General features: G+C 43.2%; 1 protein-coding gene and 1 long non-coding RNA gene across 2 annotated transcripts; both read left to right on the forward strand.

The window, feature by feature from the left end:
* The first annotated feature begins 358 nt into the window (after nt 1–358).
* On the forward strand, nt 359–2,198 carry LOC118364116 (uncharacterized). Its single transcript, XR_004821511.1, has 3 exons — nt 359–474; nt 687–744; nt 1,914–2,198. It is a non-coding gene; the product is annotated as an uncharacterized LOC118364116 (long non-coding RNA).
* Nucleotides 2,199–4,880: 2,682 nt separating this feature from the next.
* Nucleotides 4,881–18,857, forward strand: si:ch211-154o6.3 (uncharacterized protein LOC563854 homolog). Its single transcript, XM_052489350.1, has 14 exons — nt 4,881–5,044; nt 5,137–5,246; nt 6,508–6,626; nt 7,232–7,467; nt 11,213–11,336; nt 11,613–11,734; nt 12,385–12,471; nt 12,749–12,838; nt 13,406–13,494; nt 16,202–16,421; nt 16,552–16,674; nt 16,865–17,030; nt 17,969–18,057; nt 18,526–18,857. Exons 2-14 carry the CDS (start codon nt 5,151–5,153, stop codon nt 18,612–18,614), a joined length of 1,650 nt encoding a protein of 549 aa, XP_052345310.1. The 5' UTR covers nt 4,881–5,044; nt 5,137–5,150; the 3' UTR covers nt 18,615–18,857.
* Nucleotides 18,858–18,928: the final 71 nt, after the last annotated feature.

Raw genomic sequence — 18,928 nt, forward strand, 5'->3', positions numbered from 1 at the left:
CGACAAAACATTGATATAAATGGAATGATCTACCCAAACACTTGTCTACTTTTGTTTCAAAAGTGGTCACACACCTAGCCCTACATCAGAACAAATACCATGCATGCTATACAAACATAACAATACAATGCATTAAATAGGCTATTGGCATACATGGAAAAAAAAATAAGAATACAAAAATACCCACTAGTGCCAAATATCAAAACAATTACTTGTAGGCCCTATTAAAGTTAATTTACACTGCTCATGACTGTAAAACAGATCTCTGTACTTGTGCCCATGCAGTCATGGTGCACACACCCCTTTCAGACCCTTCCTCTTCTAGCTGAAATAAACACAGATACACTTTTGCTGTTCAGAGACTCAACCCTCTTCAACATTAACGAAGCTCTGGTCTGTGCTGTCTTCATCCTGCTGGTGCTGTCTGTGTTCACAGAGGCCAAGGTGAGGCATCCTTCAACCACAGAGGTCAAGGTAAGAACCAAAATATCAGTATTAGTAAAGTATTAAGTAGAGATTAGCCATATGGATTGTAGAGTTCAGCAATGTAGAGGTCTGAAGTTGTATACATATCATCAATAGCACTTACCTGTGATGATTCGTTTTCAGGTATTGTGTTAACGTTTAAGCAACAGCCTAAATTGTTGTGAAATGTCTAAAATGGTCCTATTTCCTTTGTCTTTCAGGTGAATGGAAGCAAAATGCCAGACAAAGCACTGCATTTTTTAAAACAAATTGATTGAGGTAATGTGTCTATAGGCATACCTACAATAAGGGTTGTTCTTGAAATGCAGTGGCATTTGAGCCTGGCCTTTTGGAAAAAATGTACTTCATTTTTTTATTTTTTATGTATTGGGTACATCTAAGTGAACTAATATGGTAGCGTAATGCCTTTTAATAATGTTTTACTATTATGATAACATCGTGTCACCAGCAGGAGTAGTTACACCAACGATGGTAACTCCAATGACAACATTTTGGTAATTGAGGATTTTCTTAAATGGAGGACACAGGTGCTCGAATCTAAGGCCATTAACCCTTTTAAAAACAATTTACTAAACTGTTTTTGTGTCATAATTTTGTAATTTCCCTACCTTTAAAAGGTGTAACACAAATTACACTCTTTAGACACACCAAATGATCAATGGAATCTTCAAATGTATGAGACACTAAAAGGGTGTGATTAACTAATAATGGTTTTTAATATAGTGCAATGGTTTGCAACTGGAGGGAATGGAAGGTCCTTGTATATCTTTGTAATGAGTGATTTTCAAGGTTGTTACACCAATAGGATAAAACTTAGGGACACATATTATCTTTGTAAAAAGAATAGTTATTTTAATAGCCTGTTTTGTTTTTATTGAGCTATACAAGATGTGTAATACTTTTGTTTACTTTATAGAATTCAAAAATAATACATAGATTGATAGCTTTAAATCCCCCCAAAACATGTCACTACAGTTGTACTGGGTCACTACTGATACAAGCCAATTTGCTTGGCCAAAGTACTTTAAACAATGCCTAAACATAACGTTTTGCAGTATAAAGCACTTGCAGTATGTTTTATGACTGATAAACAGTTCATGTATGATGGGTAACTATTTGTAATTGTGAAGTGTTTTTCGTGGATGTAAATGCCACCGCAATTCAAGAACGACCCATAAAGGGTTCTTCGGCTGTCCAAGAGAACCCTTTTTGGTTCTAGGTAGAATCACCAAAGGGTTCTTCAAAGGTTATACGATGGTTAGTTGGGTAAGTTGGGTTCTACATCTGATCTTCATAGAGCCAAAAAAGGGTTATCATACAGGGACAGCAGGGGAAGCTTTTATGGTTCTAGGTAGCCCCTTTTCTAAGAGTGTAGAAATTCAGTTCCTTCTCTTGCTCTCTCTTTCTCCCCTCTATCTTCTCTGTAGGCAATCGGGGGCAAGCACCCTCGCTCTTCGGTTTTTGCTGTATTTGGGGCTGATGGTTGCACCTGCCTTACTTCAAACTCTGCTGTAACACTTGGTATGCTCTCATTGCACAGGACTCTGCAGAACTTCTACAACAACAGTGGCAACAACATAAGAATAACTTCTATGACTAGGCCTACTATATTTACTGGTACTGTAGACCTAGCTGACCCGTTTCCATGATTGAACACCATGAAAGACTTAACCCAAATGATCTTGTAATAATCATACAGATACACAAATAAAGTTGTGTATCTACACTCTTCTTGATGTTTTCTTTCTCTGTCTGTTAGATGGAGCCACATGCAGACTATGCCTATGACATATTGTGGGCTCGGGATAGGCTAGGCATTAAGCCTTGGAAAAATGACAAAACGTTGATAGTGCTGGAAAACGCACAGCAGAACATAGAAGAGACAAAACAAAAATACCTCCACCTGTTTTTGAAAAATGCTTTCACACATACAATGCCTATAGAAAGTCTGTACCCCCTTGAACTTTTGGGGGGGCATTACAAAGTGGGATTGAATTATATTTAATTGTATTTTTTTTGCCATTGATCTACACAAAATACTCCATAATGTCAAAGGGAAAAGAAAATTCTACACATTTGTACAAATGAATAGAAAATGTTTAACTAAACTATAGTTGTCACATAAGTGTTTATCCCCTTCGTTTAGGCAATCCTAAATTAGTTTTGAAGTAACATTTGGGGCTACTCCTGAGTGGTGCATCTGTCTAAGGCAGATCTGTCTGAGGCGTCACTGCAGACCCGGGTTCGATCCCAGCCTGTTTCACAACCGGCAGTGGCCGGGAGTCCCATAGGGCAGCGCACAATTGGCCCAGCGTTGTCCGGATTAGGGGAGGGTTTGGCTGGGGGGGATTTACTTGGCTCATCGCGCTCTAGCGACTCCTTGTACCGGTCCGGGCGCTTGCAGTCGTCAGTTGAACAGTGTTTCCTCCGACACATTCTTTTGGGTTAAGCAGCCGGGTGTTAAGGAGCCCGGTTTGGCGGGTCATGTTTCGGAGGACGCATGACTTGACCTTCGCCTCTCCCGAACCCGTTGGGGAGTTGCAGCGATGAGACAAGATCGTAATTGGATATGATGAAAAGTAAGTCAAATATAACAAATCACATAATAAGTTATATGGACTGACTGTGTGAAATAATAGGGGTTGACATGATTTTTGAATGACTAACCCTTCCTCTGTCCCCCATACATACAAACATCTATAAGGTCCCTCAGTCAAGTATTGAATTTCAAGCACATATTCAGCTAAAAGGCCCAGAGGGCTTTTCGAAAGCCTCATAAAGAAGAGCAGTGATTGGTAGATGGGTAACAATAACAAATCAGACATGAAATATATCTTTAAGCATGGTCCAGTTAATAATTACGCTGCGGATGATGTATTAAACTACTTAGGCACATCAAAGATGCAGTCTTCCTCCTGAACTGAGCTGCAGGACAGGAAATAAAATGCTCAGGGACGTCACTATGAGGCCGTTGGTGATTTTAAAACAGCTCCAGAGTTCAATGGCTGTGATTGTAAAAAAACGAGGATGGATCAACAGCGTTGTAGCAACCTAATTTACAGAGTGAAAAGAATAATACAAATATACAGAACAAAAATATTCCAAAACATGCATATGTACGCAGCAAGGCACTAAAGTAATACTGGGGAAAAAATACACTGCAAAGGAATAAACATTTTGGCCTAAATGCAAAGCCTTATGTTTGAGGCAAATCCAACACAACACATCACTCCGTAACTCCCTCCTTATTTTCAAGCATGGTGGTGGCTGCATCATGGTATGTGTACGCTTGACATCGACAAAGACTGCAGAGTTTTTCAGGATGAAAAGAAATGTGATGGAGCTAAACACAGGCAAACTCCTAGAGAGAAACCTGCTTCAGTCTGCTTTACACCAGACTGGGAAAGGAATTCACCTTTCAACAGGACATTAACCAACAACACAAAGCCAAATCTACACTGGAGTTGCTTACCAAGAAGACCGTGAATGTTCCTGAGTGGCCAAGTTACAGTTTTGACTTAAATCTGCTTGGCAAGACTTGAACATTGCTGTCTAGCTATAATCCCGACACCTTGACAAAGCTTGAAGAATTTTGAAAAGAATAATGGGCAAATGCGGCACAATACAGGTATACAAAGCTCTCATGAGACTTACCCAGGAAGACTCACAGCTGTAATCACTGCCAATGGTGTTTTTAAAATGTATTGACTGAGGGGGTATATACTTATCTAATCAAGGTATAGTAGTGTTTTATTTTTCTTCCACTTTGACATTATAGAGTATTTCATGTAGATAGTTGCCAAAGAGGAGAATTAGTCTAAATCTATTTGAATCGTACTTTGTAACACAATAAAATGTGAAGAAATCCAAGGGGGGGGGGTAGACTTTTATAGGCACTGTACACAGACTAGACATATACATAATGTTTACTATGGATGTTATTACAACTAATTATAACAAATGGTGCATATTGGCGTAATGGTTGAGCACTTATTTGTTGTTGAATTAAATTGCTATTTAAATGTTTTAGCTCACAAACGGAATTATTGAAGACCAAGTCCTATTCTCATACACTGAATATAAATAATTATTCAGTTATAACACCAAATTAAATCTTATCAAATCAGTCACGAAAGGGGAAAAGTGAACGATGGTCGAAATGAGGGAGCACATGTAATAAAAATGAAACGCTGCCTTGGTATTTGGATTTTTGTAAATTAAGTTCCTCTCCATTCCACCTAGTGTCACTGTAATCCAGAGCAATGTCAGTAACCGCCCGGGAGACCAGAGAAGAAGTTAATAACGCGCCTGTGCTTGTTTGAGATCTACTACATTGCAGTCAGACTGCGCAGGATCACTGATCTACATAGATCATCTCCCGGGAAAAACAACTGCTCATTATGTGGTGAAGATTAGCGAATTTGCGCAGATCCTTGCTCAAATGTATCCCCTCAAACACGCTCACACAGGCTATCCACCATTGTTGTCATCAGCGATGAGACACGTCTATGGAAACGATTGACTGGACAGAGAAAGGACAACAAACTAGTGAAACACGGTAGAAACACTTAAACATGAATGTTGCATGACCCACAAGCCTAGTGAAACATTGTAGACATACTAATCTGGAACAGTTGTTGGTGCTTGTAGAATAAGGGTTTCAGATGGGGGAGGTGAGAAAACTCCAGAAGAAACTGAGACAGATTGAGAATCTGGAGATCAACATTTCTCAATCTCTCACTCCAGAAGAAAGAGTTAAGGTACAGAACACGACTTTCACTTCTCATCTTCAGCCATAGTTTTAATATCAGTCGTGTCATGAGCGCACCGGTGCTTATTCCACAATCCTGAATAGATTTCCCTTGGTACTAATACTCCCGGATATGACTGTACTCGCTCCCAAGAGAGATCTTGATGTAGCACCTTAATCCTCCAATACAATCTTGCAGGTTACATTTGATATTATTACAGTCTCGGTCGTGAGTGAGTTCAATTGAGGCCAACCTAGCGGGAGCACACCAAGACTGAACAGCTGATCATTAAATCATTTCACCCATGTGAGATAGAGAATAGGCTCGCTAGATCACAATCTTTAGAAATCTAGTGGTAAACAACTTGCGTTCTCATTGGGTTTTGGCCGAGTTTTAGATCAACCTCTTCTACACTGGCACTAATTGAACACATCAAATGTAAGCATAACAATGATACCCTTCTCTTGTGTCGAGATGTATCATGCCTTTCTAAACTTGATTTGGTGTCATTGGGGGTTTGGCAATCTGAATCACCTCGTAAACTGTAGGGAGGGGGTTGCGTTTATAAACCTTGGATTGCTGATGCTGTGAGAGGATTTGAACCCACCGGTCGGCCATATTGGCACTCCCTAGCAGGAGACCTCCATAGGAGTGAATGGAATTCTACAGTATTTCAATTAATTGTTTTTAGGACAAAATGACATGTATTTAAAAAATATATATTGTAGTGGGGACAGTAACATTACTGCTCGCAAAAAAAAATAATACTTTGTAGATCTTTATTTTTTTTAAATGATGTTTACCTCACATAATATAATTTGAAAGTATACATTAAGGTGCCTGTAATATAATAATTGTGTCAAAAATGAACATTAATAAATACATTTCTGTAGCTTCTGAAATATTATTTTACATTTGAGGAGGAGTGCCAAGATTGCTGGGTGGTGGCTTCAATACAGTGCCCCCTGCCAGTCATTCAGGGTTTATACGAATCATTGAGGGGGAACACATATCAATAGTTTACAGTGGTCGTTTTGTCTCCTTTCCTTCATCTGCTCTGATCTGGAAACATAGGATCGGTGACAGTACTATAATGGACGGATGTCTACTCACCTGTCCTTTATCAGTCCATCTCTTCTCAGATCAGTACAGATGAAGGAGGAGCGACGTTGGACTATTGAGACGTACCCAGGGAGATTTCTACGGTCATGCATGTTATTATTAACCTAAATTATGGGCTCAAACAAATCTAAGCCCCCTCCATCTTCAGATCTCCAGGAAGGCGGAGCTCCGCACCAGATTGGCTGAACTTCTGCTGCAGCTTTCTGGCCCCCAGCAAACTCCGGGGATTGTGGGAGGAGGAAACCATGAGAAGATGAAAAGACAAGTGTAAGGAAAGAGAGAGAGAGAGAGGGAGGGAGAGCTAGAGGGAGATAGGGGAGATTAAGATCCCTGTTCACAAGCTGTAACGTTCACTTTGATGCTTTGATCTGGCTTGAGTCTAGCCGACATAGGTCAAAGTCAGTCAGTCATTCTTTCAAGGCATCCTAATGTATTGGAGTAGTAGAGGGGATAGAACGTCGTGTAGCCATCACTTAGGGATTCCTTCCACAGAGTTACGACTGGGCACACTCTCCCAGGGCTTTGAAATATCAAGGGGATACCAGGGGAAATGTCATTATCACTAAGTAGTATAAAGACAGGATAATGAAAATTATAGTAATAATCTGTTAATCAAAGACACAACGACAACATCAATCTGTTTTTCCACGCCATGGCGACAACTGTATATTTATGCACTTTGAGATTATACTTGTACTGAAGTGCTATAGAAATGTAATAAAGGATTATCATTATTTGTAAACTTGCTTGTGTGTCTATGGCTTAGCCTATGCACTGTTCTGTATGTCTGTGCACATAATGTTTTCCTGAATGTGACTGCACTGTCAATTCACTCTTGGTGTTTGGTGTGTGTTTTTTTTGCTCGGGCACAGTGAAGCCACCTCTGAGGCTCTTCCATCACACAGCCCCTCTGCTACCAAGATCCCCAAGGGAGAAGCAGAGCCGACAGGCCGACAGAAGAAGACAGGCAGTCAGAAGGAGACGGTAACAAGGGGAGAGACAGGAAGAAAGGAGGAGACAGGAAGACGGAGAGAGACAGGAGCAGGGGAAGAGCAGTCAGAGCCCTGTCTAGCTGTGACCGACACAAGCCCCAAGGAAAACCAGGAAGGTGGGGTTATCTTTAAACTAGGGTTTGTTAGATTATGTAGACACATTCTCATACTCATTGGTATCTCACGAATGTACTGTGATTGAAGGAAAGAGAATATGGAAACGGCTCGGTAGGCTCCCAGAAATTATATTACAAATAGTTAACGTTTCGATCTGTCCGTCCCACATGGGTTGTGTTCATTAGGGTCCACTGTTGGCACACTGTAGCAAGACGCTTCAGAACGACAAACCAAAACTACCATTTCATGAGTTCAGATCGTACCTACCTGTTTCAGACGGTTTTCTTCAGCTTCGTGCCTACTGAACACAAGCCTGATCTGTTTGTACTGTTTGTTTCCTAGAAACATAATTAGTTCCATGCTCTAGAGCTGACAAATACGTGTACAGTAGTTATTGATCAACTAAGGTTAGAGAAGTGTTGAGTCAACCATGGCTATTATAGTCTCTCCCAATGTCCCTGATCAGGCCGGAGGCCCGGGCCTGTATTCACCAAGTGTCTCAGAATAGGGGCGCTGATCTAGTATTAGTTTAGCCTTTTAGGTCATACTGAATAAGATTGTATAGACAGATTCTAGATCTGCACCTACTCTGAGACGCTTTGTGGATACTTGCCCTGGTCCCTCCCTGTCTTATTCTTTATGATCTTAAAGGCAAAACAGATCCTAGATCAGTTTTGACTTCATTCCCTCATAATGCCATCCCCTTTATGCGCGATGTAACAATGAATAAGGTCGAGCAACCTGTCGGTTCCAAGTGGAATAGCATCTTTGTTCTTTTTTTCCGTTTGAAATGTCAGCGTTCTCCGTGCACTGTAATTTACAAATTGATAAGAGCTGTGGGGGAGATCCAGGTAAAGTAAGCCGCTTAAGGGGGTTGTAAATATTAATGTTTCAGATCTATTTGAACTGATGATCGCTGGAGACAAATGTGAAACCAGTCATATGGCTGCAAACTAAAGCATATCGACATGTCAACTTTCCCACAGTGACGTTTATAAAATGAAGGCCTTATAACTTTGCTGGAATAACGTTTGGAGACCTAAGCTATAGGCTTCTGTAGCCATCCGCAAATGAGAGTATAGCACCAAACCTAGAGTTAATTTCTGGTTTTCTAGAGTGTTTGAATTATATCTACTTTTTTCCCCTGTGTGTTTTACAATTTGTATCAGCCACTATCGGTAGCCACTGTCAGTTATACCCACACATATTTTTAACGGTCACTTTAGTGTTTGTTTACTTACATTTTGCATCATTCCATTACACAGTTAGTTTACCTTTCTTTCCTCTGTCACGTTTGTGTGGTAGTTCCTGAGGATCGCTAGTAATTGTGGATCATATTGGGCTAACGTATTACAAGTTGTGCAGTCATTTGGGACATGTATCCTATTGGAATCATTATGGACTGCAGACCGTACATACAGTACATGCAGCAGTTTAAACTTGGAGACTGGCGCACGGTTCACAATGACTGGACTGTTCTCATCACAGTGCCAGCAGCATACCACCCTGCATACCACTGCTGGCTTGCTTCTGAATCTGAGCAGGGTTGGTCCTGGTCAGTCCCTGGATGGGAGACCAGATGCTGCTGGAAATTGTGTTGGAGGGCCAATGGGAGGCACTCTTTCCCTCTGGTGTAAAAAATATCCCAATGCCACAAGGCAGTGATTGGGGACCGTCTTTCGGATGGGACGTTAAACGGGTGTCCTGACTCTGAGGTCATTAAAGATCCCAAGGCACTTATCGTAAGAGTATGTAAGAGTGACCTGGATCAATTCCCAATCTGTCCCTCAAACCATCACGGTCACCTAATCCTCCCCAGTTTACAATTGGCTCTTTCATACCTCTCCTCTCCCCTGTAACTATTCTCCAGGTCGTTGCTGTAAATGAGAACGTGTTCTCAGTCAACTTACCTGGTAAAATAACAGAAAACATTTAGAAAATTAGGGTTATTAGGGTTGATTTTATAGGACTACTTTTCAACCCTTATTGTACACTTTTCTCACCTTTCAATATTTAATGGATTGATGAATTGAATATGGCTACTTTCAGGAGGAATCAAACCACTGTATTCTTGATTCACCAATATATTTTCTTTCATAAAGGCTCTCCAAACCTGTTTTTTTCTTTTATTCATAAATGCTTTCCGAACCCTAAAAAGATCAAGAGTATTTTTAAATCGACCAATTGGTGCTGAGAAGGAGACAAATATCTGTGTAATTACATAGCTTTCTTTCATTGATCCCTAATTTTCGGGAACAGTTCTCTCAATATATTCTTGTGAGTCTGTCAAACTAAATTCTAATTTAAGGTCCATCAAATTTAAAGGGATGGCTTTATATAAATGTACTGAAACACCTATTGAATGAAAACTCCAGGGGAAGTATGTCGGCCATCAAGTGGGAGGGTTTTCAGCGGTTGATTTAAATGTATTCAGCGCATGCAATGGAACCACGCCTGCAAAGCCTGTTACGCACCTGTACAAAGCCTGTTACGCACCTGTACAAAGCCCGTTACGCACCTGTACAAAGCCTGTTACGCACCTGTACAAAGCCTGTTACGCACCTGTACAAAGCCTGTTACGCCCCTGTACAAAGCCCGTTACGCACCTGTACAAAGCCAGTTACGCACCTGTACAAAGCCTGTTACGCACCTGTACAAAGCCCGTTACGCACCTGTACAAAGCCTGTTACGCACCTGTACAAAGCCTGTTACGCACCTGTACAAAGCCCGTTACGCACCTGTACAAAGCCTGTTACGCACCTGTACAAAGCCTATTACGCACCTGTACAAAGCCCGTTACGCACCTGTACAAAGCCCGTTACCCACCTGTACAAAGCCCGTTATGCACCTGCACAAAGCCCGTTACCCACCTGTACAAAGCCCGTTATGCACCTGTACAAAGCCTGTTACGCACCTGTACAAAGCCTGTTACGCACCTGTACAAAGCCCGTTACGCACCTGTACAAAGCCCGTTACGCACCTGTACAAAGCCCGTTACGCACCTGTACAAAGCCCGTTACGCACCTGTACAAAGCCCGTTACGCACCTGTACAAAGCCCGTTACGCACCTGTACAAAGCCCGTTACGCACCTGTACAAAGCCCGTTACGCACCTGTACAAAGCCCGTTACGCACCTGTACAAAGCCCGTTACGCACCTGCACAAAGCCCGTTACGCACCTGCGCAAAGTCCGTTACGCACCTGTGCAAAGCCTGTTACGCACCTGTACAAAGCCTGTTACACACCTGCACAAAGTCCGTTACGCACCTGCACAAAGTCCGTTACGCACCTGCACAAAGCCCGTTACGCACCTGCACAAAGCCCGTTACGCACCTGTACAAAGCTCGTTACGCACCTGTACAAAGCTCGTTACGCACCTGTACAAAGCCCGTTACGCACCTGTACAAAGCCCGTTACGCACCTGTACAAAGCCCGTTACGCACCTGTACAAAGCCCGTTACGCGCCTTGACAAAGCCCGTTACGCACCTGCACAAAGCCCGTTACGCACCTGTACAAAGCCCGTTACGCACCTGCACAAAGCCCGTTACGCACCTGCACAAAGCCCGTTACGCACCTGCACAAAGCCCGTTACGCACCTGCACAAAGCCCGTTACGCACACACATCTGAATACCAACTACTGAGAAGTGCATAAGAAAGGCGTACAAGTCTGAATCTGTTCCTTTGTAAAGAAGGTCACGCAAGACTTGGGTTCATGGTGATTATGATGGGTCCCTTTTTTTCAGATGCCGAGTTTACATCTCTCAAAGCATCATGGGAGAAAGCAAAGTTTCGCTTGAGGTCGCTGGAGGGTCACAGTGACATCGTCACCTGTGTGGTTGCTGTTGACAACCTGGTGATCTCCGGCAGGTAAGTGAGTCATTCTCCGATTTAATAATAGATCGCATAACTGTGAATAATTCAATTAATTTCTTTCTTTCTCCCTCCTCCTCTCTCTGTAACTCTTAATATGCTAACTTTCTCCTCCTACACTGAGAGCCATTCTCGCCTGAACAGAGTGTTATTGATCTACTTCAAGCTTGTCTGCTCTCACTCTCTGTCTCTCGCTGTCTCTCTCTGTCGCTCACACTCATTTCATCTCTCTCCGTTGTTCTCTCCATCTCTCTCTGTATTTCTCTCTCTCAGTCGAGACACAACAGTAAAGGTGTGGCACGTTCCTACGGCAACCGAGCAGCGGAATCTGGGAGGTCACACTGGTGGAGTCACCTGTCTATCTGCCCCTCCGCCTGAATACTGTAGGAGACTCGGTAGGGAATGGACGGACACACACACACACACACACCTACAGTATGTCTTACTATACTAATCCTAACCCTAACTCCTAACCCTAACCCCTAAGCCTAAAATAGCCTGTATACAAGTGAGGACCGGTTTACTATTCGTGTGAGGACTGCTGGTACTCACAAATATAGTAAAACATGTACACACACGCACACACACACACTTATATTTCAGGCAGTGTAATTATAGTTTTAGTTCATCAGGTCAAATCCACAGAGAGAACTAGCAGCAGTAGACACTCTGGGTTACTCTCATTCTGACTGAAGGAGGGATCATGCCACTACTTGAACTTCTCTGCCCTTTCTGTCTCTCCACCCACGCTCCCCCTCTCCGTATCTCTATCTCACGCTCTCCAGGTTTTTTTCTCTGATTCCATGAGCTACTTTGGCATAAGTCAGGCTTATATTACCAAGACGAGAACTCGGGAACGCATCATATTAAATCAATAACAACATGGACGATAATTATATGCATACTGACTATGAACTGTACAATGACAACAAATAAAATTATTATAATTCCCTCCCCCATATATTCTCTCCATCTCTTTCTTCTGTTCAACGCCCCCTTGTCTCCCCCCCCCCTCTCTCTACTGTCAATCTCTCTCTCTCTCTAGCCTGGGAACTGTCTCTGGGAGACAAGGAGAGGTTCATCCTGAGTGGTTCAGTGGACTGTTGTGTGAGGATCTGGGCTTTAAGCACTGGTTAGTTCACTTCGTACATACACAGTCTGAGCCCTACAGCTTTGTCTGGGTGAGTGCTCTGTGTGTGTGTGTGTGTGTGTGTGTGTGTGTGTGTGTGTGTGTGTGTGTGTGTGTGTGTGTGTGTGTGTGTGTGTGTGTGTGTGTGTGTGTGTGTGTGTGTGTGTGTGTGTGTGTGTGTGTGTGTGTGTGTGTGTGTGTGTGTGTGTGTGTGTGCGCCTACGTAATTCCCTGTGCGTGTTGTGGACAATGAAATCAGTGTTCCCCTCTCTCCATCCAGGCCAGTGTGTAAAGTCCATCTACACCTTTAACGCGGTGACTGCTCTCTGCTTTGTGCCTGAAGGCGATGGCTACATCATCACAGGATCAGGTTTGAGTGGATGCAGTTACTGTGTGTGAGGGGGGGTTTGTATGTATATGTTTGTGTGTCTGTGACTGTCTATGACAGACTCAGTGGATCAGGGGTAGGCAACCCGGTTCCTGGGGTGCCGCAGGTACTGAAGGATTTTGTTCCAACTAGCTAATTGATCAGTTCAGTGATTGCCTAAATTCAACACACCTGGTCTTCCATGTCGGTTAAATAAAAAACATGGAAGTGCCTGCAGCACTCCAGGACCAGGGTTGCCTAACACTGCAGTTGACAGTAAGTGTCGTCAGACTGACAGAGGCAGACAAGTGAGGAGACTCAAGCTCACAGGTATTTATGCAAGACATCAGTAATGTCTGCCAGCAACTGTCAGGCCTACTTCACCTCTCTCTCTCTCTCTCTCTTGCTCTTTTACCATCCCTCCCCTCTCTCTTTTCCCATACTCTCACCTTCCCTCCATCTCTCACTCCATCTCACTCTCTCTCTCTCCCTTCACCCCCTCTCTCTCTCTATCAACCTCTCTCCCTCTCCCTCACTCACTCTTTACCCTCTTCCTCTCTCTGTCTGCAGATGGGGGTAAAGTCCAGGCCTGGAGCTGGCAAACCATGGACAACTGTCAATCAATCAACGCCCATGAGGAGGCTGTGACCTCCCTACAGGTGGCTGCCATAATCAAGAGCCAATAGTGTCACATTCTAGGCCTTTAACCGTTAAGCTATAGTGCTTCTGTAACTATGGTTGTGTTCAAACGGAAGAAAATGGACTGAAACTGGTCCAATAACAAATGCTAATTTTAGTTTTCTGCCCTAATGAACAAAAACTTATGTTTTCATCAAGGCCTTGCTGAAATTAAAGCAAATATTTCCGTACCGTTGACAGATGTGTGTGCTTTAGCCAACTTAGGTGTTGTCACGCCAAACAAATTGGTTGAGGCAAAAACAAAAATGGCAGCCCAAAGGACCAAATATCTTGTTCTCCTTATATGCTACACACTTGTAGGCAGTGTGGAAATAAATACAAAAGAAATTAAGATATATATAGATTCCAAAGAGGTCCAAAAGAGTATTCAGTGCTCTTTTCCTCGTTACTTTCAAAAATAAATACATTATATTTGCGAGGATAGAGGATCAGAAATGGACTACAGTGGCTTGCGAAAGTATTCACCCCCTTGGAATTTTACCTATTTTGTTGCCTTACAACCTGGAATTAAAATAAATATTTTGGGGGTTTCTATCATTTAATTTACACAACATGCCTACCACTTTGAAGATGCAAAATATTTTTTCTTGTGAAACAAACAGAAAATAAGACGCACACAAAAAAATAAACTTGAGTGTGCATAACTATTCACCCCCCCAAAGTCCTTACTTTGTAGAGCCACCTTTTGCAGAAATTACAGCTGCAAGTCTCTTGGGGTATGTCTCTATAAGCTTGGCACATCTAGCCACTGGGATTTTTGCCCATTCTTCAATGCAAAACTGCTCCAGCTCCTTCAAGTTGGATGGGTTCTGCTGGTGTACAGCAATCTCCACAGATTCTCAATTGGATTGAGGTCTGGGCTTTGACTAGGCCGTTCCAAGACATTTAAATGTTTCCCCTTAAACCATTTGAGTGTTGCTTTAGCAGTATGCTTAGAGTCATGGTCCTGCTGGAAGGTGAACCTCCGTCCCAGTCTCAAATCTCTGGAAGACTTAAACAGGTTTCCCTCAAGAATTTCCTAGTATTTAGCACCATCCATCATTCCTTCAATTCTGATCAGTTTCTCAGTCCCTGCCGCTGAAAAACATCCCCACAGCGTGATGCTGCCACCACCATGCTTCACTGGGATGGTGTTCTCGGGGGTTGATGAGGTGTTGGGTTTGCGCCAGACATGGCATTTTCCTTGTTGGCCAAAAAGCTCAATTTTAGTCTCATCTGACCAGGGTACCTTCTTCCATATATTTGGGGAGTCTCCCACATGCCTTTTGGCGAACACCAAACGTCTTTGCTTACTTTTGTCTTTAAGCAAGGGCTTTTTTCTGGCCACTCTTCCGTAAAAGCCCAGCTCTGTGGAGTGTACGGCCTCAACTGGTCCTATGGACAGATACTCCAATCTCCGCTGTGGAGCTTTGCAGCTCCTTCAGGGTTATCCTTGGTCTCTTTGTTGCCTATCTGATTAATTCCCTCCTTGCCTGGTCCGTGAGGTTTGGTGGGTGGCCCTCTCTTGGCAGGTTTGTTGTTGTGCCATGTTCTTTCCATTTTTTAATAATGGATTTAATGGTGCCCCGTGGGATGTTGAAAGTTTTTTTATATTTTTTTATAACCCAACCCTGATCTGTACTTCTCCACAACTTTACCCTGACCTGTTTGGAGAGTTCTTGTTTGGTGGTGGTGGTGCTTCTTGGTCTTCGTGGTGCCTCTTGGTCTTCGTGGTGCCTCTTGGTCTTCGTGGTGCTTCTTTTGTCTTCGTGGTGCCACTTGCTTAGTGGTGTTGCAGACTCTGGGGCCTTTCAGAACAGGTGTACAGGTATATATACTGAGATCATGTGCACGCACCACTTTTCTGTTTTTAATTATTGTTTTATTTTTTGAAACAAACTTATTTTTTTTCCTTTCACTTCACCAATTTGGACATGAAATCCAAATTCAACTTAAATTACAGGTTGTAACGCAACAAAATAGGAAAAACGCCAAGGGGGATGAATACTTTTGCAAGGCACTGTATACCGTTTGCTTGGGAGTGTAAGCTGTTTTAATACATAGTTTAAATGTCCAATGCAGCTGGTTTATCTCAATATCAAATCATTTCTTGGTAACAATTAAGTACCTTACTGTGATTGTTTTCAATTAGCAAAGAGACAATTCTGTCTGGGAGTGGTCTGAGTGGGGAGGGGGAAACTGAAAACTAGCTGTTATTGGTAGAGAGGTTTGGAACTGTCTTTCTTATTGGTCTATTAACTCATTTGATACCAGACATGCCAAAACGCCATCCCACCAAAACAGGCTGACATTTTCGGCAGCCTTTTCAAAAAGCTCTTACACTAAAAGGGCATTATCATAATTTTGGCAATGTCATAGTATTGTTCCAACATCATATTGTGGAAATATAAATAAAACACAAGAAAATCACATTTTTGACTGCCCTGGGCCTTTAAGACTTGCATTTATGTAGTGTTATATGCTCAACACATTTAAGCCAAAGCAGTGAAAGCACCATCCCCACCTTTGTTCATAAATGATGCGTAACCATGTGAAACCACGCAGGCATGCACGCACAGACACACACATGCACTCACACACACATACACACACACACCGTATCCATGCATTGTATTCAGCCACTGCATTCAGTCTCCATGACAACTGCCCCCTATCTATCCTCCACAGTCCCAGGGTCCCCTGGTGTTCAGCAGCTCAGCAGAGGGTGGGGTGTCTGTGTGGGAGGGGCTCTGCACCAACCGCGACCCCCTGCAGCTGTTACATCATTGGGACGCAACGGTAACGGGCTGCGGGAGTCAGGAAGGTCGTCTGACCCTCAGTCCCCGTGGTGACAGGCTCTTCGTTGCCTACGGCAGAGCCAACCTTAGGATTCTCAACTGGAGGACAGGTGCGAAGCGGTGTGCGTGTGTGTGCATGCGCACACTATATAGAAGAGCCAGCTTAATATGGTACAGTGCTAGACCTTACAGATCTGTGTACTATCTGATGTTTACCGTTCCTCTGTCCAATCACCACAGGCACCGTGTCCAGGCTAACCAATCACAGCAGCATCGCTGGAGTAACAGATTGTGTACATCAGACGGGGGGACTCCTCATTGGCTCATGCTATGATTTGGCGAATGGGGAAAGCACCTTGAACTGTGAGTAAAGCTAACACAACTGGTTCTTCCCTGATTATTATGTTACAATTGCCAACCTATAGAGCCACGCTGTTCATAGAATGCATTGTTTCCCTAAATCTATTTTGGTTTTCATCAACTTTTTCAATCTACTTTTCTCCTTCTTTCCTTCTCTCTCTCTCTCCCCTTTTCTCCTTTCCGTCTCTCCCAGTGTTCTCTCTACCTCAGTGCAGGTACCTGGCCTCGCTGACCTGGGCGGATGCTCCGAGAATCCTTTGCTTTGCGGCGTGGCTCACGGGCAGTGGGGGTCACCGCTGGGTCACCGGGGGTCGCGCCCTTACGGTGTGGGAGCAGCTCCCCAGCTCTGGGAAGCAGAGGTGGGCTCAACACCTTTCTGTCAGTACTCGTCTAGGTCAATGAATACTGATCTGATGTTTTAATGATTTGCAGTTTAATAGAACTCTGAAATTCTTTATGGGTGCACCTGACAAAAAGTTCACTATTACTCATGTGCCCCTCACCTCACTTCTTTATGTACTTTACACCAAACAAATATCGGTTGAATAATATTTATTTGTCGTTTTTGTAAAAGAGAGGGGTATCCCTTCTTTTTTGTGTGGTTTTTTGTTTGTTTAACATATAGGACAGTGTAGAATAACGGGGAAGAGAGAAGAGAGTTTCTTCCGAAGTAGCGATAGAACTGGGATTTGATCCCGTGCTTGTAGGCTACTGACATATGAGTACCACAGTGGAAATAACCTTCTGGCTAGAACAGCCTGACACCTTTTAATTATCAAATAAACTACATTTCATATTTGTGCTGAGGGGGTTATGCTAATCACTAGATAACCCCAGGCCACAGTATAACAAGAATAATGGGCTGTCGGTGTCTAATTGAGCAATAAGGCACGAGGGGGTGTGGTATATGGCCAATATACCACGGCTAAGGGCTGTTCTTATGCACGACACAACGCGGAGTGCCTGGATACATCTCTTAGTCGTGGTATATTGGCCATATACAGTGGGGCAAAAAAGTATTTAGTCAGCCACCAATTGTGCAAGTTCTCCCACTTAAAAAGATGAGAGAGGCCTGTAACTTTCATCATAGGTACACTTATACTATAATACTTTTTTGCCCCACTGTACCACAAACCCCAGAAGTGCCTTATTGCTATTATAAACTGGTTACCAACATAATTAGAACAGTAAAAATAAATGTTTTTTAATACCAGTGGTACACTGATATACCACGGCTGTCAGCCAATCAGCATTCAGGGCTCGAACCACCCAGTTTCTAATGGTGATGTTGTCACAGGGGCGATGTCACAACGAAGCGAGACAACCGATTGGACGCCTCCCTGGTAGAATCAGAGGGAGATTCCGAGGACGAGGAGGACAGTGATGGTGAGGAAGGGGGTGACAGCGGTCTGAAACACACACACACAAGTAATATACATAGATCAGGAAAAACTCAAAGCAACACATCTCAAAGGGTTTCTACTGCAAGAAGCCATTGGTTCAAAGTGTCTCCTTTAGCTTCAGCTGTAGACAAATCTATATAAAACACACCCAAAAAAAGTAGCTGTAAGATTATAGCTAATTAACTTCAAGACTGATTGCTTTGATAAAGATATGGGCTCGATTCAATCCGTAGCGCTGAAGACCTGCGCTACAGAGGGGTAGAAATGTAAAAGCGATGCATTCACGGCAAACGCTGCATATGTCGGGCTCAATCGGAAGTGACCTACAGCGAAGATCTTCAGCGCTACAGATTGACTCGAGCCCTGAAGATTGAACATGTCAACTTTTTAAAAGAGCATGAACTGGAAAAGGATGTAACGCGTTTAACTATGACTCCCCACGTTACTGTAGATTACGATGATGGCAAGGAAGAGGACTGCACATCCCAAGATGCACCAGAGTCGGGCTCAACGTCGTGGCTTCGCTGTGTTCTCCAGTGAGAGCAAGTTTTGCGCCGCCACCAAGCCCAAGACGCTGCTCCTCGCAGCCTGAAGCGCGACGAAGGCGAGAGGAAGGGAGTGAGGGGGACAGAGGAGAAGGATAGGGGGGTGAAGTGTGACAGATTGAGAGAGTGGCGGAGGTGGAAAGAGAGCATACTGAGAGGGAGGGAGTGCGAGCGAGAGAGATCATTTTCGATGTAAATGTTGTCGTTTCATGTATGCAATAAAGCTGTCATACTGTGACCTTCCTGCCTCCAAATATTTCTCCTTCATATTGTGTATCCCTGTGGTGGAACCTCGTTTATTATGAACAC

The sequence above is a fragment of the Oncorhynchus keta genome, chromosome 31 (genome assembly GCF_023373465.1).
Source record: "Oncorhynchus keta strain PuntledgeMale-10-30-2019 chromosome 31, Oket_V2, whole genome shotgun sequence".
Lineage (NCBI taxonomy): Eukaryota > Metazoa > Chordata > Actinopteri > Salmoniformes > Salmonidae > Oncorhynchus > Oncorhynchus keta.